The sequence below is a fragment of the Saimiri boliviensis genome, chromosome 20 (genome assembly GCF_048565385.1).
Source record: "Saimiri boliviensis isolate mSaiBol1 chromosome 20, mSaiBol1.pri, whole genome shotgun sequence".
Taxonomy (NCBI): domain Eukaryota; kingdom Metazoa; phylum Chordata; class Mammalia; order Primates; family Cebidae; genus Saimiri; species Saimiri boliviensis.
In genome coordinates, this window is record NC_133468.1 from 12,482,317 (window position 1) to 12,507,312 (window position 24,996).

At 34.2% G+C, this 24,996-nt stretch overlaps 1 protein-coding gene across 4 annotated transcripts in view; it reads right to left on the bottom strand.

Moving 5' to 3' along the window:
• RANBP17 (RAN binding protein 17) overlaps nucleotides 1–24,996 on the bottom strand; it is a 318,395-nt gene that overhangs the window by 245,704 nt on the left and 47,695 nt on the right. For all 4 annotated transcript variants that reach the window (XR_012515307.1, XM_074390456.1, XM_039460716.2 and 1 more), the window contains one exon: nucleotides 11,084–11,189. Coding sequence is in view for 3 of the 4 variants with exons in the window: in XM_074390456.1 (XP_074246557.1) it covers nucleotides 11,084–11,189 (106 nt within the window). In the remaining variant the exon portion in view is untranslated. The remainder of the gene's footprint in view (nucleotides 1–11,083; nucleotides 11,190–24,996) is intronic.

Below are 24,996 nucleotides of genomic sequence, written 5' to 3' on the forward strand. Positions count from 1 at the left end.
CACATATATGCACATAAATGCAAAACTCTGTATGTATATACAGATATCATTTTATTTAAAACTGATAAAATAAATACATAAAAAACCCTATACATAGATATAAATTTTAGTAAAAGAAGAACAATATTAAATACGTAGTTTTTTATTTCACTTTTTTATTTAATCTTATATTCCAAAATAATTAAATACTTTGAGGTCATGACTCAAAGTTCAAAAAAATAGCAAGAGGTATATCTATTAAAAGTTATATCTCGCCTTCCACAAATTATAAAATTTTACCTTAAATAAACTACAAGATGTTCTTAACAAAATCAAATATTTCTAATACCAATTAAACTATTAAGGGAAAATGATAAATTTTCTATTTATTATTATTCAAAACTATTATTATTAGAAAATTAGAAATGAACTGAAGGTTACGTTAAATTTCCTAAAGAAAAAGCTTAATTCAATATAATGAAAAACTTACTACAGAATCTCAAAAAAGAAATCCTTCAATATTATCTATTTTCATTAAAATTTTCTGGTGGATGACTGCCAAGTACCTTGTGCGAACAAAATCAATATAATATAATAATTTTTTAAGAGACAGAAGTAGAAGTTGTTGAGGAAGCAGTACCCTTTACTTATTTGCACAAAGGCAGAGCTACCTCGCCTGACACACCCAGTTTCTTCCATATATGCACATATAAACATATATACACATATGATTATATATTCTCCTCCCAACCCTTCTGTGCACATAGAACATACTGCCCATATGGTTCTAAGCTTAGCTTTTTCCATTTAACAATCTATCTTAGAGCTCTTTACACATCAGACATAAAGAGTGTCCTCATTCTCTTCTGCAGCTGCTTAACATTCCATTATATGAATACACCATAATATTTTCAAACATTCCCCTATTGATGGACACAAGGGTTGTTTACAAGTTTCTTGCTGTTACAAAATTCTGCAATTAACAATCTTGCATATGTCATTTCACACATGTCCATCTATAACATACATTTTAAAAAGTCAGGCTACTCACTCAAATAACATAAATTATTGTAATTTTGATAGCTATTACCAAAGTACACTCCATAAAAATTGAAATAACTTTTACTTCTACCATCACTCCCTAAGAGTGTCTATATACACACAGACAAGATAATTCAGGATGACAGAAAATTAGAATTTCTGGAAAGCTGAAAAATGGCATTTCAGTATATTTTGATTTGTATATCTCTTCTGTATGTGAGGTTAAAATTTTTCCATGTCATTTTCTGTGACATGTTTGCTCATATCCTTTGCCGATTATTTTCTATTTCGTTGTCTTTTTATTACTGAGTTTTACAAATTATTTATCAGAGGGTTGCCCCCTTTGCCTATAATTAAACCATAAACAATTCTGTGTTTCATTTGTCTCTTGACTTTATGACAAGAGTTCCCAGCCACTGGGCTGCAGACTGGTACCGGTCCACGGCCTGTTAGGAACCCAGCTGCACAGCAGGATGTGAGTAATGAGCAAGCAAACATTATCACCTGAGCTCCACCTCCTGTCAGATCAGCTGTAGCACTAGATTCTCACAGGAGTACAAACCCTATTGTGAACTGTGCATGCAGGGGATCTAGGTTGCATGATCCTTATGAGAATCTAACGCCTGATGATCTGAGGTGCAACTGAGATGAACCAAACTAACTCCATCTTAGATGTAAGCCTGACTGACTCCATCTTGGCTTCTCTCACTGCCATTTCTCCCTTGAATACATACCTGGGCCACACTGTGCTGCATCATGTTGTGCATAGAACTATAGAAACATAACCTTTGTAACCAGATCCAGTTCGACAAGCCCACTTGCTATTGTGAATACCCTCTTGATTTATTATACAGAAAGTACCAAATGCCCCCCTTGGTAACACAATCATGGGAACTGCTTAGTTAATTAACAATCATGGGAGCCTCCTGCCTCCTAATTACCAGCCTCCCCCGCCAACTTGCTGATTCTGCTTCTGTAAAATTCCACTTTGCCCCCTTACCTTGAGCAACATATAAAAAGAAATCAAACCCCGAGAGATTGTGAGCATGAGCTGACTCTCGGTCGCTGGGCAAGAAAGGACTCAGAATCAGATTTCAGAGTGTGGTGCTTTCCTAACAACTCGCTCAGATATAACACAACAATTTCATCCTGAAACCAATCCCTGCCCTGGTCCACGAAAAAACTGTCCTCTGCTAAACTGGTCCCTGGTGCCAAAAATATTGAGGACCAGTGCTTTATAACGTTTAATGCCAGGCAGAATTTTTTCGTTATTATTTTTTTCATGCAGAAAATTCAATTTTTACTTTTATGGATTTTGCATAATAGCAAGGTCTTACCTGAATCTGAGGTATTTTCATGATTCTTTCTTTTTTTGACATTTAACTCTATGATACATTGGGATTCATCTTGATTATACAGTGTGAGACAAGAATCTAACATTATTTTTTAAAGATGTCTACCCAGTTGCTTCAAAACCATTTATTTCCTGTAGAGTCTATCTTTTGTTCACAATTATTAAGTACTTATCATATATACTAGGACTCACTACACTCAGAACACTTACTGAACTTTTTATTCTTTTCTATAATCCATCATATTACATATATCTTGGCCAATTATTTTTACTATATTATGAAATAATATTTCAAAGCATTGTTTTTAATGGCTGCATAAAATTAAGGCTACATCAAAATTTAATCCTCTCATTTTAGATAAAAATTTACATTCCTAAGTAAAACATAACTACTTTCTCCTCCTTTACTCTCAATGACTTCTCAAAACAAAATGTCTAGGTCACAGTATATGCAATTAAAAAAAAAAAAAACTTGGCTGTGTACTGCCAACATGCTAAGAAAAAATAATTTGACAAGCGTTTTTATAGTGATTATTTCCTATATTTATTAATAAAGCTACTTATTTAAAAGTACCCTTTGCATACCAAATATCTTCAATACTGCTAAGGTTTATGGAGAACTTGCTAAGGAATTAGATTTCGGAATTAGATTACTATAACCAGCTTGTGAAATGTGTTCATCCTCTAATTTTGAGAGGAAGGGTAAAGCTAAATTTTAAAATCTGTACACTGGTGAATTAGCAGATTATTGGAGTAAGTTTTAGTTGATATATACATCAAACTTCATCTCTGGAGCCAAGTGATTTGTGAAGTGATTTAAATAAGATGTATCTTGCTTTTAAATTCTTTATTGCATAGGACCTCCCTTCTCCTGCTCAAGTTCTTTGTTGATTCTACGTACTTCCTCTTGTTTACCTTTATTTCCTTTTTATAGCACACATTCTCAAACTCAAAGAAGATGTGGAACAAAAAGTTTGTTGGGGTGCCTTTCCAACTCATATTAAGCTGGTGATATGTATTTGCCTAAGAGACAATGATATCCCCATCAGGAAAGTAGGAAAGAGCTCCCAGGGGGATAAATGATCCATTTGTCAAAGAAGTTTTGGCAGTTGTACAGGTTCAGCTGCAAGTGTCTGAAATCCAAAATAACAATAGCTTAAATAATATAGATGTTTATTTCTCTCTCAAGCAAAAATCCAGGGTAGTTCCCTAAATCTAGTTGGTGCTCCAAGATGTATCAGGTTCCTTCTATCTTGTTGTTACACTTGCCTCCACAAGCCCTTTGTGGTCTAAGGTTGCTTCTTCAGCTCCACTTATTAAGTCTACTTATGTTACACATAACATTCAACTTACATTTACACTCATTTACATTTACATTCACATTCAACATCCCAGAACATAATCACTTTGCCATACCTAGCTGCAAAACAACCTAGTAAATCTAGTCTTCATTCAGAGTGGCCATTTCCCCAAGAAAACAATCAAGCACTTTACTATGGGAAGGGAAAAGAAGAAGAAATGAAAGACAATTGACAGTCTCTATCACGTGCCCCGTGAAGATGTGCTGCCACCTCTAGTGAGTGTATAAGACTAATGCTTATACATACCAATGTATACATGCAGGTTAAGTATCCCTTTTCTGACATGCTTCAAACCAGAAGTGTTTCAGATTTTTTATCTTTTTGAAATTTGGAATATTTGCATTATACTTACCATCTAAACATCCCGAATCCAAAAATCTACAATCTGAAATACTTTAATGAGCATTTCTTAAGCATAACCTTTGAGATTCATGTTGATGCTCAAAATGTTTCAGATTTTGGAACATTTAAAATTTCAGGTTTTTGGATTAGGGATGCTTAATGTGTATATAATATCCGCTCCCAGTTTCAATTTAGTGTCCTACATATATTATTCCTTTATATTATTTCTAGTAATAAGCACAGAATAAAAAGATAAATAAATAATTTTGATCCAAGTATAAGCATGCCATTTCAAACACAATGAAATAAATTTTGGATAACCGTTTTGAATTCTCCAATTAAATAAGTATTTATTCAGTCCACAAATTTGAGGGCCTATTATATGCCAGATTTGTGTTAGGCATTCAAAATATAACAAAGTATAAGATATACATATCCCCAGTCCTCTAGAAATCTATAGTCTATCAAGAGGAAGCTAAAACAAGCAGTTAGAATAAAGAATGACAAGTGCTATAACACGCCTGTAATACTAGCACTTTGGGAGGCCAAGGCAGGCGGATTACTTGAGGTCAGTAGTTTTGAGACCACCCTGGCCAACATGGTGAAACCCTGTCTCTACTAAAAATAGATAAATTAGCCAGGCATGGTGGCAGTTGCCTGTATCCCAGGTACTTGGCTGTATAATGTTCAACATGGCTATGATGTAGTGATTTGGCAGAAAATGAGGCTAATGGGACAGGCAGGAGCCAGACCCTTAACAGCTTGATAAGCGCGTGTCTCAAAAACGATGAAGTCATTGCATAGTTTAAGCAACGCACTGACATAATCAGATCTGTACTTTAGAAAGATTACTCTGCTGTGGAAGTAGGGATTCCATTTAAAAACTGTACCATTTATCCAGGTGAAAGACGAGAGTAGCTAAACTGGCAGAGGAGATAGGATAGGTGGACTGAGATAACTGGAAGGTAGAACTGACAGGACTTGATGACCATATGAATGTCGGAGAGGAAAGAAGGGTAAAGTTAGGGATAACTCTCAAAATTCAGGCTTGGGAAACTGAGTGTACAGTAATAAGACACATGAAGAGAGTCAGGGCTGGCTGTGGATGAAAATGCTGAGCTTCCTTTGAGTCACTGAATCAGAGGTGCATGTGGGATACATCTCAGTGAAACAGCCCATTAGGTGTCTGGAAGTCAGAAGACAAGAATTACTAAAACAAAATAGAATCACTGAGCCATGCTGAGGGCCTAGTCGAGGTTAACAACAACATATCAGTTGACAAAGTCTCCTATCCACAGAAGTATGCAATTTCTTTTATTATCACTCAACAAATTAGAGAAAACCCTAAATTCCCTCAGGCTTAAGGTTTTGCCACACAGAAGAGATAAAATACAGCAGTAAACAAAACAAAGCTTATTCCTTTCCTTACTCTAGTAGAATAAACAACATCAAGAGGTAGTAAGTACTAGTAAGAAAAAATACAGTGGAATAAGGATGTTATTTTGGATAGGGAGGTCAGTGAAGCTCTCAGTGAAGCTCTCTATGAAAAAGACCTCTGAGTACTGACCTAACTGAAGTGAGGGAGAATAGTTTGTCCCTGAACAACACAGGTTTGAACTGTGCAGGTCCACTTAAATGCACATTTTCTTCCACCTCTGCCATCCCCGAGACACGAAGACCAACTTTGCCTTCTTAGCATTTAAGCCTACCCAATGTTTAAGAGGAGGAGGATGAAGGCCTTTATGAAGACCCACTTAATGAACAGAAAATATATTTTTCTTCCTTATGATTTTCTTAATAATATTTTCTTTTCTCTAGCTTCCTTTATTAGAATATAGTATATAATACATTTAACATGCAAAATATGTTTTAATCAACTGTTTGTGTTATCAATAAGGTTTAGAGTCAGCAGGAAGCTATTAGCAGTTAAATATGCAGGGAGTTGAAAGTTATAGGCAGATTTTCGACTGTGTGGGAGGTTGGTGCCCTTAACTCTCACATTGTTCAAAGGTCAAATGTACTATACAAACATCTGGAAGAAAGTATTTTTAGCAGAAGAAAGAGAAGTGCAAAGGCCCTGAAGTGAAAACATACTGGTAATACTCAAAGGATAGTAAGGAGGCCAGTGCTGAATTAAATGGGAAAGGGTAAGAAATGAGGTCAGAAGTAGCACAGGATACTCTGGCCATAACAAGGGCCTTGAAATTTGTCTCACGTGTAATAGGAAGCCACTGGAGGCTAATGAGTAGGAAAAGGAGAGAAATATTATCTGATCAGAAAGCAGTTGAAGTTATTTATACAATAATAGGGTTTGAAAGAGAACGAGGAAAACTCTGGGCTAGTTTATTAAAATCTTGATAATGAGGGATGACTGTGAGATGAGTAGGTGAGAGCAATGAGAGACAGAGAATGGCACAACTAAGCAGAATAGGTCTGAAAGAAGCAAGCCCTCTACTAGCACTAGCGGATTGTATTTATGCCTAGTGTTCCATTATTGGAACACAGAGCATGTGGGAGTTATTTATATCCTACCGCTCAAGGTCATTGCCAAGGTCTGATTGTAGGAATTAAAAAAATTACAACTGCAGTCATAAATGGGTTAAGAGGACACATGATGAATAATACAAAATCCCTGAGGAATCTCTCAAGAAGCTTTCATTTTAGTCATGATGAATGAAACGAAATGACTACAGAGTGTCTTCATTTAATCAGAATTATGTGGCCTGAGTGTAAATGTATTTATTTGCTATGTTTAAAGTAGCATCTTTCAATCATAATTATAAATCATCACAATGTTAGGAGCTTTTATGACTATCAAACTTTTCATACCAAAAGAGCACATAAATTTTTGGCAGAAGCTTCACGATCTTCTACTTTGGTAATGTTCTCCAAGGAGCTGGAATGCAATTATATACAACACATGTACTGGAGTTCCAATTACTCGGAACATCTTCATATGAAAATGATTTTTTGTGATTTTACATAAGACATCATTCTTAATTTGGAGTATCTATATTGTAAAATGTGTACTTGCTTCCAGACTGTTCTGTAAGTCCTAGAATATGTCCTCCCTTGAATTTGCTTGGCCCCACTCGCACGCCAACAACCCCACTATCGCCTCTCACCTCACCCCCGGCTTTAGCCACTTGCCTTGTAGCCCCAGAAAAGATACACACAGTTTCTGCAGTTATAAATCTTCCCAGAAAACAGCGACAAACCACCATTCCAGTTCATAGCTCCAATAGGACCAAGTAAAGCTCTGTCTCCCCAACAGCTCCTCAAAGAGGCCAGGAAACACAACTAAGAAGTGTGGAAAAGTTAAATACCCCAGAAGTAGACACTAACCAATAATGAGACACAGAAAGAAGCCAAAAGATACACTATTCATCCTTAAGCCCCCAACCATGAGCTGTTCTGAAGTTCAAGTGGTTTCATGTGGCCTCTGAGGCAAATTCCTACAAAAGCAGGCAACCAGTTGTATTTTCTCAGTAATACACCACCTTACATCGTTGGTTCTCATTATTCACAGTAGTTATGTTCTATAAAGTCAATGTGAACACTGAATTTGTGAATAATGAACCATTGCTCAACGGGAAAATACAGAATTAGGTTCCTGAAAGCCTCTGGCAACAACATTCTGGTCAATGGATCACAATCTTGTTTCATGTGTGTTTCTGTTTAAAGAGGCTTTTTCAAATATATTGTTGATTTGTTAACACTGAACTCACAGCCTACTGTAGTATTCACAGTATTCCCACTGGTGCCCAAACGAAGCTTATCTAACCCATGTATGGCACATGACAGTCTTCTATACCTAGGAACACTAAATAGCACTTTAGCAATACAGCTGGGCTATTTTAAACACTGAAAGCACCAACAAAAAGCACAAAAGTATGACAAATGTGGCTCTAAACAGAATACAAAAGGGACAATTATTTGCAGTAGAGAGCTGAAACAAGAAGGCAGAGTATCACCTTGTTCAACCTCAGTTGGGAAAGTGCATCACAAAACGCAAATTTTTCCATTCCTAAGCACATGTCTGCAACTAACCACAAATGCACCATAAGTACTGATTCTGGGGTTGGAAACACATTTTATCAAGTCGGCAAATTCATAAAAAATAGAATCCAGGAATAAGAAGGATTGACTGTATTTTCTCTTATCGTCTCACTTACTTTCCCTTTCCCCTTATTCTCTCTTCTCTGAAAATGTACTCTTCTCCCTTACCTCCAGTAAAATATTAGCCTATGAACTTCACCCAAGGCTCTGTTTTCCAGGGAATGCAGGCGAAGACACAAATCTTAGTTCAGTGTGTTCAGTAGGCTTGCTGCTTAAATAAAAAAATAATTTTTTTTTCTCATTGGCAAATATATACCTACTTTATTTCCTAATATACATTTTCTCACGAGATAGTGGCAGTATGTATTTCTCTACTTAATGATTAAAATGTTTTACAAAATTAAACTATAGCAAAAAGTATACTTAATTCCCACTTTATTAAGTATGTAATGTTGTCTTAAAAGATAGTACAGAAGCAAATTTTTTGCTTGGTTGAAAATTCACTAAAGCATTTTAAGGAGGTCCCAAACACCTATTATTCATATTTTCAAGTAATTTAATTTGATATAGAAAATAATAAATCTTAGAAAAACTAAAAATATTCATGGTCCATGCAGATCACATTTTATTGAAGAAACAGTTTAAAGGTTGAAAAGGGCATAGAACAAAATGAATCTTTTTATCCAAAATACAACAAATTTATTAAGCACTTAGAAATATATTTGAGAATAATAATGAAGGAGAATATCACAACTAGGTATGACAATTTTAAAGACTTTAATAGGGTAAAAATATATAACAATATACTTCTACGATCAATGGAAAAGTATGAAAGGCCTGAAAAAAGAGGTAATAATTTTGTATAAGCTATAATTGGAACTTCAAATCAGTAGAGGGTAGGATTGGCATTCATTGGAAATTTTGGGAAAAAATATGAAACTAAATAAATGTCAAGATATATTAAAAATAAATATAAAAAGCTATTGATAAAACAGAAGAGAGCTGGGAGAAAATACAGGTGGATATTTTTATTAACCAGAAGTAGAAAAAAAATCTTTCTAAATGTAAACAGCAGAGAAATATGAAGGAAAAAGTTCATAGATCTGAATACATAAATATTTAAAGCCGGTAAAAAAGAAATTTCCCAAGTAAAAATATGGAGAAAACATTTTCAAAATGAGGATAATATTAAGATCTTTGATACATATATATATATATATATATATATATATATATATATACACTGTGCTCTTATAAATAAGTTAGAAAAGATCATCACAAAAGAAAAGCAGGCAAATAATATAATCAATATAGATATAAAAATCACAAAGACGAAACAAAAATGGCAAAGCTGGGAGTGGAAAAGAATGTTCCATACCACTAGAAACCAAAGAAATACAAATTGAAACAATTCATTTGCTACCTATAAACTAGCAACAATATGAACCCAACTATCTGACAGTCCAATGACTAAAAAATGGTAACTATTATACACTTTGGGTTCAGCACAGTGATCCCCAACCTTTCCGGCATCAGGGACCAGTTTCCTGAAGGACAATGTTTCCGTGGATAAGGTTTGGGGCAGTGTGGGGTGATGGTCTCAGGATGAAACTGTTCCACCTCAGGTCATCAGGCATCAGTTAAACATCTCATAACAAACATGCAACCTAGATCTCTCACATATGCAGTTCACAATAGGGTTCACATCCTATGAGAATCTAATGTCCCCGCTGATCTGACAGGAGGCGGAGCTCAGGCGGTAATGTTTGCTCACCTACAGCTCAGCTCCTGCTGCACAGCCCAGTTCCTAAGGGACCTTGGTTCAGAGGATAAATGGTCCTTTTTCAGAAGACCATGTGGTAATGAGTATTGAAAGTCTTTAAAATCCTACCTAAACTTTGACCAGCTATTCTGAATTTAGGAATGAACTCTAATACAATTATTTCAATCTACATAAAGATATCCGTAACTAAAAATAATTTAGTTATATCTAAAAGTAATTTATAATAAGAAAAAATTGAAGAACAACCTAAAATTCCAAAAACAAGAATCTATTTAAATTGCTGTACAGCTTAGAAAATTTAATGTCCAGGTTAAATATTCACATTGTATTTGATTTTAAAAAGTGGTGTGTGTGTATGTAATATATCACTAATTGCCAGGCACTATTCTAAGCATTAAAAAAAAATAAATTCCTTACAATAGCCCATAATGAGTTAGGTATTGTTATTAGCTCCATTTTACATTGTTGTGTGATGTTTCAAAAAAATTGGAAAACATGCAGTAAACATATACCCATACACATTAATTAAAAAGACTCAAAGAGACTTTACAAAATAATAGTACTGGTTATCTCCAGATTAATATATGATTTTTATTTTCATTTGAATTTTTAAGTCTTCAATAAAAACATGTATTATTCTGTTATAAGGAGATTTGTTATTAAAAATAAAATATATGGAAAATCAACTCCCTTTATTATTTATATATAGAAATTTTCCTTGGGTTAAAACTTGAAGGAAATAATTCAACTGCCTTTTCCTAAGGCTGTGGCCAACAGGTGACAAAGCTTGTAATGGGTAATTGACTACCTAATACTTTCTGACCAGATGTATGTCATCCAATTTTGCCACACAATTTTGCAACCTTCCCAATGTACACCAACTGTATGTGATTTCTCAGATCCTAGGTAATGAAAAGCAACCTAAATCTTTATCACATTATTTGCACAAATATGTGCAAAGTATTTTGAGTCTATCACTCACTAGAGATTTGACTTGTACAAGTCACTTAACCTTTGAGCCTTGGTTTTCTCACCAATAAAAAAGGAAATAATACCTTCCTCAAAAGCCCACATACAAAATGTCTTAGTTCGTAACACTAGTTCAATAGCTAATTTTTTTTAACTATTTGGTAAATTTCTGAAAATTACACAGCTCTTACTTACCGACAGGATAATTCTCCGTCCATAGCATCATGCTCATCTGTACTGGTATATGTTAATCTTCCTCCTACAACTGTCCCAACTAAGTATACCAGCCATGCAAGACGTCCTAATACAGAATAAGAAATAAAAAAGTTTAAGAAGTATTCATAGAAACATAGCTTATTTTGGGGGAAATTCCAAAATTAGCACAATGATTTAGTCTTCCAAACAGGTAATAAATTATTGTGAACTCAGTTCTTGAAAGCAAGCAGATGGGTTTTAAGCCTATCAGGGCAGAACAGTGAAAATGGCATAGAATTTAGAGCCAAATAAAACTAATTTGAATCCCAGCTCTACTAATTTGCTATGTGATCTTGCATAAGTTACTTATCTCTTTAAGTCTTAGGGTTTTCATTTGTAAAATGGCAAAAACAATATCTACAACAAAGACATGATTGAAAATAAATTTGATTACAAAACACTAAACTGTCTAGGACCAGATCTGTTATTCAGTCAGAATGTACTCTTATGATCCAAAGACCAGTATCTTTTTTGAATGGTCAATGTCATGATAGTACCAATGTGATCATTTTAAATATTTCTCCTGCTTGAAGCATAATAGATAGTAATGAATTTACTCCTTCTGTATTTCTATGCATGATGTACAAAAAATCCAAGATTTAAATTGTTTGACAGTAGAGTTAACTTCACAGCTGACAGCAGTAGAGGATTAAATAGCTTTAAAACAGTGGCACAAATGGCAACATCTAGAGTCTTCATAAATCTTACTTTGGGGGCAGCTGAAATTGACTAATTTAGAAATGGAGGTATTTATTGAATAATTTTTGCTTAACGTATATTATTTTACATCTCTGGATTCATTGATCTAGGTAGTGGATCCTCCAGTACTTCTGAGACCTTTATAAATAATTAACAACATAAAATTACCTTGCTAAAAACATGTTTTTTGCTATTCTTAGAGAATGATTTTTCAAAGATGAGTGGCCTATTTCATAATACTGAAATCAACCATTTCTAATTAAGAAACCTTTTCAAGTAAAAATGTTTTTTAAAGTTATGGAATTGAACAATGAAGAAAAGAGGCTATCTGTGCTTGTTAGAACACTCAGAAAGAATAAATAAAAGGTAGAAAAAGAACACATTCTTTCTGTTTTCCCATGGATACTAGTGGTCATCATTACACTACAACTAATCAACAACTCTTTTACAATTTCTGGAGAGACACATCAACCTATTGGGGTGACAAGCTTCCTGTAAATTAGAAATTTAACCTGGCAAGTATTCACATCCTTTATTCTCTCACAAAACAACAATAAATCAGAACTGACCAGTTACGCAGCCTTACACATTAGGAATGTGAAACAGATTAGGAGAACAAGAACATTAATTTGATGAAGCAATCTATTAAAAAACAGACTCAAGTTTCAAGACATATAATTCATGAAAAAGGTAATGGAACAAAAAGTTCATGTAGGGAGCTGAAAGTATCCTGAAAGCTACCTTATGAATTTCAAAGTGTTTTAGGATCAATATAAAAGTCTATCATATAAGGTCTACCTTGATGACCCTGCTTTCTCTGTAGGCTCTAGCAAGTGGTAGCTGCTTTATCTTCCACTTCTCATGTGTCTTGGGCCTTGAATACAGAGTAGGTGATCTTCATGTTCCTCATTTCTACTTAGAGACATTTTTCTCTTTCTTCATCATGAAAGCATTCATCTTTACATCTTAAATCATCAACAACACTAACAAATATCTCTTCTCATTGCAATTATCTACTGTCCTGCAGATTACGTCCCATTTTTGGAAAGTATTGGTTTTTGGCTGTCACTCTTTCCAACAATATTTATATCATAATCACTAGTGATTTCAACATCTACAAAGATGAATCTTACAACTCCAACAATCCTTTGTTCTACTGGGAATCTTCAGTCCATGAGCCCATCACTTTTTGAACAGCTTCACTGAAATATAATTTACATACCAAACAATTAACCCCCTTAAAGTACGTAATTCAATGTCTTTTAGTAAATTAACAGGGTTATGCAAGCAGCACCACAATCTAATTTTAGAGCATTTTCATACTAGCTGTCATCCTTCATCCTACCATTCTGCCCCTAACCCCCAAGCAACCACTACATTGTTAAATATGGTCACCCTACTCTATCAAACATTAGAACTTACACTTTTTATTTAACTGAATTTTTTTTATGCTCATTAACCAATCTCTCTTCATCCTGCCCTCTCTGGCCCACCCACACACCATTATCAGCTTCTCCTATCTATTACTTTACTCTACTTCAAGGAAATGAACTTTTTATTATTACTATTATAATACTTTAAGTTCTGGAGTACATGTGCAGAACATGCAGGTTTGTTACACAGGTATACACATGCCATGGTGGTTTGCTGCATCCATTGCCCTATCATCAACATTAGGTATTTCTCCTAAGGTTATCCCTCCCCAATTCCCCCATGCCCTGCTATCCCTCCCCTAGCTCCCCACCCTCTGACAGACCCCAGTTTGTGATGTTCCCCTCTCTATGTCCATGTGTTCTTATTGTTCAGCACCCACTTATAAGTGAGAACATACAGTGTTTGGTTTTCTGTTCTTGTGTCAGTTGGCTGAGAATGATGGTTTCCAGCTTTATCCATGTCCCTTCAAGGGACAAGAACTCATCTTTTTTTATGGCTGCATAGTACTCCATGGTGTATATGTGCCACATTTTCTTTATCCAGTCTATCATTGATGGGCATTTGGGTTGGTTCCAAGTCTTTGCTATTGTGAACAGTGCCACAATAAACATATGTGTGTGTATCTTTATAATGGAATGATTTATAATCCTTCAGACATATACCCAGTAATGGGATTGCCGGGTCAAATGGTATTTCTATATCTAGATTCTTGAGGAATCGCCACACTGTCTTCCACAATGGTTGAACTAATTTGCACTTCCACCAACAGTGTAAAAGTGTTCCTATTTATCCACATCCTCTCCAGCATCTGTTGTCTCCTGATTTTTTAATGATCACCATTCTAACTGGTGTGAGATGGTATCTCAATGTGGTTTACTGTTGTTTTGTAGTAAATTCTGAAATTAAAAAAATATGAGTCTTCCAATATCATTATTTTACAAGATTATCTTGGCTATTTTGGATCTCATGGATTTCCATGTGAACTTTAGGACCAGTCTGTCAATCCCTGCAAAAAAAGTCACAGGATTTCAACATGGATTGCACTGGATTTGGAGATCAATTTGAAGAGTATTGCCATCTTAACAATATTAAGTCTTCTGATCCATGACTATGAGAAGTCTTTCTGCTTATTTAGATCTTTAATTTCTTTCAACACAGTTACCGTGTCAGTACATAATTCTTACACTTCTTTTTAAAATTTATGCCTATTTTATCCCTTTTGATAATATTTTAAATGGACTTCCTTTCTTCCTTACATATTCAAGTGCTGATTGTTAAAAAATAGACATACCATTGATTTTATTTATTGATCCTGTATTCTGAAAGTTTGCTGATCTCTTTTATTAATTTTTGGGAATCTGCCATTTCTTCACTCTCTCTTATACCCTTCACGTATTCTCTACTCTATGTATCTAGCTTAAATTCTATTGTCAATCATTATAAATCTCTGCCTTGCACTTACATTTAGTTCCTCCTTTGCTATGACATACTCATCTTACAAAACCATAACTGTTTATGTCCAATACACCACTACTCTTCACCGACATTCACACAGTTTAATATAACTGGGGAAAGATAAAACTATGCTGACCAGTCTTACCCTTGATGTCACCTTCTCAGGCCTTACCAAGATATACTATCAATTTTTAATACCTACCACGGTGGTCTGTCTTCAAATACTCATCACTGATTCCTTCCTTCCATATATATACGTGCCACCAAGAGGTGGAGTTTATTCTTCTAATCTTTGGAAATCTGGGCCGGACTGTAACTTCTCTGACCAATATAATTTGGTGAAGATGACACCATCCTAGTACGGTGCCTAACCTTTACAAGAAGTGGTAGATTCCTCCAGAATCTCAGAGAATGCTCACTCTGGGGAAGCTAGCCACCATTTAAGAAGACCATACACCCTGAGATTAAACTGTTGAGAGGCCCGATTTGTCATTTGGAGAGACTGAACAGAGAGAGAAATGCCCAACTAGATAGAGTATACATAAGCATTCCAGCCCACACACCAGACTAGTGAGTGAAGAAGCATTCAGGTAACTCCAGCCCCAGCTGTCATCTGATTACAATGACTGAAAGATCCCTAAAGACAACCATCAAAGACTTACCAACCCCCAGAACACTGAGAGATAATAACACAATTGTCATCTGATAAGCCATTAAGTTCTGGTAATACATAACACAATCCCCTCAACATTTCATATCCTCCTTCCTTGCTTCATTAGTTTACATTTTAGCACTTCACATTTCCTAACGTATTTTATGTATTGTAAGCTGCATGAAAGCAGGTGTTTTTGTCTGTTTTGTTCTCCATTGCATCTCCAGAGCCTAAAACAATTCTCTGTATATTTTACATTATCAACAGATACAGGTTATTGAATTAAGAAATCATTATATAGAAAATATAGCATGAAAAAGGAAAGAAAAGGTTACCATTACCAACTTAGTAAATGCTTTAATATGTAGACCCATTATTAATGAATGGTAACGGTAATTATATTTCTATTGCTTAAATTAAAATAAAAGCAATACAAGATATGATACAGCTGATCCTAATTATTCTATAGATTCCATTATTTGTGAATTTGCCTACTTTGTAAAATTTATTTATAATCCCAGAATCAATACTCACAGTCATCTGCAGAAGTGCAGAGTAGTGAAAATCTGTAGTTGTCCAGTACACATGTTTCAAGCCCAGGGCAAACAGTGGTAACTCTGCCTTCTTATTTCAGCTTCATAATGTAAACAAGTATGCCTTTAATGGTCTATCTACCACCACATTTTTTGTTTTTTGTTAGTGATTTCACTGTTTAAGATGGCCTAAGCATAATGATGAAGTGTTATGCAGTGTTCCTAAAGAAAACAAGCTTGTTATGTGTCTTATATAGAGAACACATATTAAATAAGCTTAGTTCTGGCATAAAAAGTAGTGCTGCTGGCTATGAGTTCAGTGTCAATGAATCAACAATACATATTAAATAAGGTGTCTTTCTACGAAAACATACATAAAAAAAGGTTATGTGCTAGTTGGCTGATGAAAACGTTGTGGTCAGAGGCCCACAGGAGCAATGGTTCGGTATTTGCTAATTTATTGTTCACAGTGACTTTACATAATGTAACTACCAAACAACAACAATTAGCAGTGTTTCTCAGATTTTACAGAGGTCGCTATTAACAGACTATGCTCCAACTGTGTGTGGGATACGTTATATGCTTCAGGTAATGGATGTGAATCTGAAACATTGCAAGTATGACTTTTGGTGAATGTAAATGTAATATTTTACCTGTTCTATGGGAGTCTTTTACTCTTTTAAAAATATCCTATTGTAAATTATTTCTCAAAATGAAAAATACTGAAATGTAAATAATTATCTTCCTTGTATATCAATTTAGATTTTTAGATACTGGTTTCTTAAAACAAGCTTTATTATTATTAAAAATAATAGCAAAGATTTATATAGTAGTTACTCTGCACTAGGCACTGTTCTAAACATTGTATCTGTATCTACATTCATTTAACATTCTAAATCCCTATTTAAAAGTGCAGAGCTGTGATTGAAATCTAGGGAATGAATTTCTAAAAGTTCATTCTCAAACTATTACACTTCTCAAGACTGGTAAAAGGGAATATTCCAACAATACAGTTGTCAATTAGCTAGACAGACCTTCATGATCCAACAATATCTTACAATCCAACAATCCCTTAAGTGTTTAACACATTATGTGTCCTAACCCTGAACTGTTCTCTAGCTGTCTCCTGAGTCTTAACCACGGATGAGACTGAATATGCTTTGGGGATCACTGCCAGGGAAACATTTCACACTTTTTTTGATTCCAAAAATGAGACACATAAAATGAATATTGGTTGATATAGCTGAATTTAAAATAAGCAAGCTTAATTTTGGGGCTTACCAATAATGTAAACACAGAAACACCTGCCTACAAAGTCCTTGATAAAACATCTACCTGAAAATAGAAAGACTTCACCATGCATGTAATTTGTTTATATTTCTCTATTGAAAGATAATTTTTTTTTTTAAAAAAAGAAGCAGTACAATTTAGCTAATAAGAGCAGAGCCTCGGTTCAAATTCTGCCTCGAGTACTTATTTACACTAGCTACTTAATCTGACAAGGATAATAATATCTAGCACATAGAGTCGTGACAAGCACCAACAGGTATTTTACATATAACATATATGACTAAGGGCTGTAAGTGCTCAGTAAATGTTGGCTAGTATCACTAAAATTAAATTATCATCCCCTTTTAACGTGGTTCTGTATCAGACCTACAAAAAAACATAAGATATACCAATATGTAACATTCAGGTTCTTTCTGTGATTTACTTCAGATGTTGCTCAAGAAAATGAAGTAATACAATAAGAATTTTTAAGTTCTTTCCTCTCTACCAAGAGGCTTATTACTAAAGCTAGTTACAATTAACCATATACACATTTTAATGCTGTTAGTAAAACAAACTCCCTGCAAACAGAAAAAAAAAAAAAAATCCAGGTAAAAGACATTTCAGGAAAACATCTGCTAAGCATCTACTTTGTATCATGGTCTATGGCCCGGATGTAACTAAATACACAAATGTGTGGGAGACTGTGAGGCAGAGAGACACCCTGACCTGGGAACTGAACCCAGCGAGAGGCAGATAAGATAGAAGAAAAAAATCACTAATTTTTGCTATGCAGTATGATGAGCACCACTGGCTAATATCAGAACAACTAAATATAACAACGAACATCTAATAATAGAACATCTAAATACAAAATGTGAATTTCTCAAAATTTAAATTTGTACTAATTTCTTTAGCCTTGACATTAAACTTACTAGATCAAAGAATGCCTTGCAAAGATAGCATGTGATTATGAACATTTTCTTCTAAGATTACAGTAAATTTTGAAAGGAAGTTTTTTAGAGAAAAATAGTGTACATATGTATTCCATTTTCAAAAAACATGATTTCTATCGTACAAGAAATAGAAAAGCAGATTATTTCTTAAGCCTTACAAATCAAACAGGTACTGAATGAGTTAGGATTAATGTTGGAAATAAACAGTGAAATATAAAGACATTATTATTGGCCACTCACGGTGACTCAATGCCGGTAATATCAGCACTTTGGGAGGCCGAAGCAGGCAGATCACTTCAGGTCATGGGTTGGAGAACAGCCTGCACAGCATGGCAAAACCCCATCTCTACCAAAAAATACCAAAATTAGCCAAGTGTGGTGGCATGAGCTTGTAATCCCAGCTACTCGGGAGGCTGAGGTGGGAGAATAACTTGAACCTGGGAGGCAAAGGTTCAAGTTATTGCAGTGAGCCAAGATCACACCACTGCACTCTAGCCCAGGTGACAGTAAGATCCTGTCTCAAAAAAAAAAAAAAAAAAAAAAAAGACAATATTATTAAGCTATCAAATATAATTTTGGTACTTAGGTGAATGAGAAACAGTATTTCTCATAAATATTAAACTATTTCCTAAACCTGAAGAATTTTAGACTCACAGTGTTCCAAACAGTAAATGTTAATAAGTTACTTTGGGAAATAAGCTACTAACTGAAAGAAAAATACTGTATGGTCTCATTCATATGCAGAATCTTAAAAAAAAGTAGAATACATAGGAACAGAGTATAAAATGGTGATTACTAGAGATAAGGATAGGGAGGAAATTAGGAATTAGGTCAAATGGTATGAATTCGCAGTTACAGAAGGAGTAAGTCTACTGGTGCACAGCATGGACACTACAGTTAATAATACTTGATTTGCTGAAAGAGTAGATTTTAAGTGCTCTTACCACAACATTTTAAAGATGGTAACTATGAAAGGTGATAGGATAATCTGGCTGACTGTAGTATTCATTTCACTATGCATTTCAAAACATCATGCTGTATATCTTAAATATATACAAAAAGTTATTTTGGTAACATAATTACATTCACAAAATTTAAAGAACCATGTAAATACACGTATCTAAATTGCATTTAGAGAAAAATATCTGCTACACGAGTTTCATATCTATAAATTCTTAAAAATCTCATTTTATAATAATATTAAATTTCCATTATAATTTTCCATTTTTCTATTTATTCTGAAATGTTCAGGGTACTTGTTTTAGCAGCTGTTCAAACACAGAACATTTTTTCCTTAACAAAATAATTATTGCTGTAATAATCTGTAATTATGGTTTATAACTGCAATAATCCCAAAGAAATCAGTCATTACCATAGATCACAAGTAATCGTTAACTACTGTTAATGACCTATTTCTTAGGGATTATTGTTTTCGTAAACCATGACCATATCACCACAAATACAGAAGAGCAAGACAATATAATACAAATGAGATCATAATATAATAATAAACTTATTTTGTAACATTAAAAGCCATTAAGCATCTAAATTAAAGCACACATAACAAGAGCATATAATTTTCTTTGTTCAACACTAACTGAAGTGTTTCACACCAAACAAACTGAATACTACTACACACAGTGTATACAAACTACAGCCACATTAGGCATTTTTCATAATATAAAACAATCAATTTTGAGCAGGCCACAAATATCTCTAAAAGGGCAGACGGATTCCTTCCCACTGACCTTTTGACTAATACTATTAAAACTTTTCTAAGTACTAGGCATTATATTACAGACTTTGAGATGTTATTTTACTAAAACTGCATAGTATATCCAACCATAAAAACTCCTTCAGTTTATATTAACAAAGAATGATGTTTGACATTTTATTCAAGAGACAGTCCTATTAAATACAACTAAATTATTTACTTTCAACTAACCGATTCATGTATTTTTAACATTTAGACTTTCATTCAATATCCTTTTGAAGAAAAACAGGTCTTTTCCAACCGAATCTCTTTACGTTTTTTTTTGTTTGTTTGTTTTGTTTTTTTTTTTTTGAGACGGAGTTTCGCTCTTGTTACCCAGGCTGGAGTGCAATGGCGCGATCTCGGCTCACCGCAATCTCCGCCTCCTGGGCTCGGGCAATTCTCCTGCCTCAGCCTCCTAAGTAGCTGGGATTACAGGCACGCGCCACCATGCCCAGCTAATTTTTTTGTATTTTTAGTAGAGACGGGGTTTCACCATGTTGACTAGGATGGTCTCGATCTTTCGACCTCGTGATCCACCCGCCTCGGCCATCTCTTTACATTTTAATGTAATATTTGATATATATGAAAACATATTTGTAATGCACATGAAATGTAACTAAACAAATACCTACCCAATAAAACAATCAAGGCATTACCAGTACTGTCACACCTACCTCCATACCCTTCCTTGAGCTTGTCCTCCTACCTTCCGCCCTAAAAATAACTATGATCCAATATTTACTGCTTATTATTCTTTTGGTTTGTTAAAAGTTTCATCACGTATGTATATATTCCTAAACAATACACTTCAAGTCTCATTTGTTTGGAAACTTTATTAAGTTTCATGCTGTACATAGCTTCCTGAGAGCTGCTGTTTTTTCCATTAAACATCTTATCTCTGACACTCATTCTTACAAGGTATAGTTCATTCATTTTTTATTGTTGTATAATATTGTATAATTACATTATGTTGTATTTATTTATCCATCTTCATGTTGATGGGCATCTGAGCTGTTTCCACTTTGTGCCATTATAAACAATAATGCTATGAACATTACTGCACGTCTTGTGTACAGATTTTCTACAGCAGCAATCCCCTACCTTTTTGGTACCAGGGACAGGTTTCATGGAATCCAATTTTTCCACAGACTGGTTAGGAAGGGGAGGTGATGGTTTTGGGATGAAACTGTTCCACCTTAGGTCAGCAGGCATTATATATATATTAGATTGTTATAAGAAGAATGTAACAAGGAGTGTGCAACTTAGATCCCTCGCATGAGCAGTTCACAATAGGGTTCACACTTCTATGAGAGAATCTTAAATGCCGATGCTGATCTGACAGGAGACAGGAGGCGGAGCTCAAGCGGCAATGCTTGTTCGCTGGCCGCTCACGTCCTGCTGTGCAGCCCAGTTCCTGGAAGGCCATGGACCAGTACCACTTCATGGCCTGTGGTTTGGGGACCCATGTTCTAGAGGACACATGTAAGGGTGCAAGTATCAGGTCAGTAAGTATTCAAATGTTTCACTTTCCAAGATTACATCAAATTCATTTCTATTTCATTTCCAACTGATTCCACTTTATACTCCCACCAGAAGAATTCCTTCTGAATAGTATTTTTCTGTAAGATTCTTATGATTTTATTCCCAGTAGATTGGAAAATATAGTTCATGTATCCTATTTCTTTAATTAGTAATGAAGTTGGGCATTTTTTGAATATATGCACCATTTAAGTTTTTCTGCCAGATGCCTATTTGCTATTGATCATTATCCTAAATAACTGTTTGTTTTATTGATTTGTAAGAATTTTTCTTATATTCTTCCAAATGGTGATTCTTGCTTATTGTGTGTTTCAAATATCTAAGTTCTTGTCTCTTTCTTTTTTAAATCAGTCAATTTTAGTAATTATTTTTTCTAGAAATTTATTTCCTCATTTATTGACCTTAGAAAATAGCAAGAATGATTTTACCTTTTAAATCTTTGCTGTATCCATTATTACATATCTTCCATTTGTTCCTAATAGTATATATTTGTGAATTCTTTCTTCCTAATCACGAGAGGTTTTTCAATCTTATTTGTCTTTTTTAAAGATCTCACTTCTGATTTTTTAATTCTACTGAATCTTTATCTTTTAGTTCATTAATTTCTGCTCTTAGTTTCCTTCTTTCTTTGTTCTCAGGGTTTAATATGTTCCTGTCATTCTAACTTCTCAAGTTAGATGCTTAGGTCTCAACATTCTGGCCTTTTTTCTTTTCTACATAGGCTTTTTGGCCAATAAATTTCCTTTGGATTAAGTCTTTCACTATAATCCCAAATTGCTGTGTATTTCTTCTGTATTAGTGTTCACTCTATTTTTAAATTTTCCTCAAGATTTCTTTTACCTCATATTTAGAAGCATATGTTTTAAATTCCCAAATGTATGGGGTTTTGTGGGACTTTTATTTTGTTTTGCAATTTAGTTTGTTTTTTTTTTTTAACCAATCTGCAATTTAAACTACATTGAAAAAAAAAAAAAAAAAAAAGTGGTCTCCATGACACTGAGTCACTGAAATTTGTTGAGATTCACTTTACTAATACTTAGACAACTTTTTGAAAGCATGCCATGTGTCCTAGAGAAAACTGGTATTTTCAAATTGTTGGTTCCAGTGTTTTACACATATCAATTCATTAAAGCCTGTTAATCATACTGTTCAAATCCTGTCTAAATTAACTAACTTGTTACTCATTTGATATACAACAATTAAGAAGTGCACTGCAACCATCCATTATGGTGGTAGGTCTGTCCATTTCTCCCTGCAGGACTACCAATTTTTGCTTGATATGTTTTGAGACTATTTCATAAAGTTCTACATGTCTAAAATTGTTATACAGGTTGAGCAACCCTGATCTGAAATGCTTGAGACCAGAAGTGCTCTCGATTCTGAATTTTTTCAGATTTTGGAATATTTGCATGCTTGGATAAGAATACCAATTCCCAAAACCCCAAATTCTTAATGCTTCAATGAGCATTTTCTTTGAGCATGTCAGTGCTCAAAAAGTTTTATATTTTGGAGCATTTCAGATTTTAGATTTTTGAACTTGCGGTGCTCAACGAGTCCCTTTCTGGTACACAAACCATTAGCTCCAGTTGTAATAATGCTTTTTATCTTAAAGTCATTTTTGTTAAACAATGACCCTAGCCTTCTATAGGTTCATATTTGCATGGCATATTTTAAAATATCCTTTTCCTTTCAACTTTCCATGTTTTAATGTTTTGAGTATGTAACTTATAATTAGCATTTGGCTATTTAAAAAAATATTCTAATTCATGATATGGTTTAACTACAAATTTAACTCATTTATGTTTATTGGATTAATAACATTTCTGGAACAGTCCTGCCATTTTTTTTTTATTGTTGTCTATTGCTGTCCTAATTGTCTCTGGTTCTTTACTTTCCTCCTTTCTTGGCTATAAAAAAAATTGAATTTGCTTATTTTTCTATTTTATGATTTTCCCTTTGCTGGGTTATAGAAGATAATCACACGGTTTCTACTCTTTAAGTTGTTACCCTTGAAGTGCTGTCACTTTCATTTCCTTCCTAAATAAGACAAGGACTTAAAACAATTTTAATTCTCATCACTCCCCCTACTCTCTCTCTGACATGCTTGATCTTTTGGTGTTTTTATTCTGTTCTTTTTTAATTCCACAAATTACACATATTCCTTTTTTTTTTTTACACAGACTATACATGTTAAAATGTATGTTAACAGCCAGGTGCAGTGGTTCACACCTGTAATCCTGGCATTTTGGGAGGCTGAGGTAAGCAGATCATTTGAGGTCAGAAATTCGAAACCAGCCTGGCCAACATGGTAAAACTCCATCTCTGCTAAAACAATATAAAAAAAATTAGCCAGGCATGACACATGCCTATAGTCCCAGCTACTCGGGAGGCTGAGGCAGGAGAATGACTTGAACTTGGAAGGCAGAGGTTGTATGTCTTCATACAGCATACAGATAACATCATAGTCAACAGCAAAATGTTCAATGCTTTCTATTTACAAACGGGAACAGCATACAGATAACATCATACTCAACAGCCAAATGTTCAATGCTTTCTATTTACAAACTGGGACAAGGCAAGAATGTGCCCTTCTTAACACTTTTATTCAACACTGTACTGGAAGTCCTATCCATAGAATAAGACAAGACAAATAAATAAAAGACATGGAGACTGGAAAGATAACATGAAACTATACTTGCAGACAATATGATCACATAGACAATCCTAAGAATCTATAAAATAGTTATTAGAACTAATAAATTTAGCAAAGTTATAAGACACAAAGGCAAAATTCAATTCTGGTTTAATAGAGTAGTAGAGAATAATCAGGAAATTTACAATAGCATCAAAAATGCATAGAAATAAACTCAGTGAACACTTTCAATAACCATATACTGAAAACAAGAAAACTAAATGTTCATGAACTACAAGCCTCAATATTGTTAAGCTGGCCCAAACTGATGTATAGATTGCGGTAAACACTACCAAAATTATAGCACCTACTTAGAAGAAACTGAGAAGGTGATGCTAAAATTAATTAGTAAAGGAAAAAGACCTAGAAAAGCCAAAACTGTTTTTTAAAAAAAATGAGGTTAAAGAATTTGTATTACCTGACTGCAAGAATTATTAAAGCTACAATAATCAAGACAATATAGTATTAGTGTAAGGAGAAACATACAGATTAGTAGTACAGAACAAAAAGTCCACTAACAGCATTTTATGTTCAATTGATTTTTGACCAAGATGTCATGGTAATTCAATTGGAGCAAAAGACAGTCTTTTCTACAAGTGGCGTCAGAACAACAGAGTAACTGTAAGCTTTGACCCTTATCTCACAACATTCATAAAAATGAACACCAATTGCTTATAGAAATCATGGACGTCTTCACAGCATTAGGTTAGGAAAGATTTCTTAAATACAACAACCTCAAGCCACAAGGAAGAAAGTGAAACAGTAGACCATCAAAATTAAAAACATTTAACCTTTGAAAAACAGTTAAGACGACAAACCATAGACTGAGAGAAAATATTTGTAAAACACAGATGTGAAAAAAAGATTG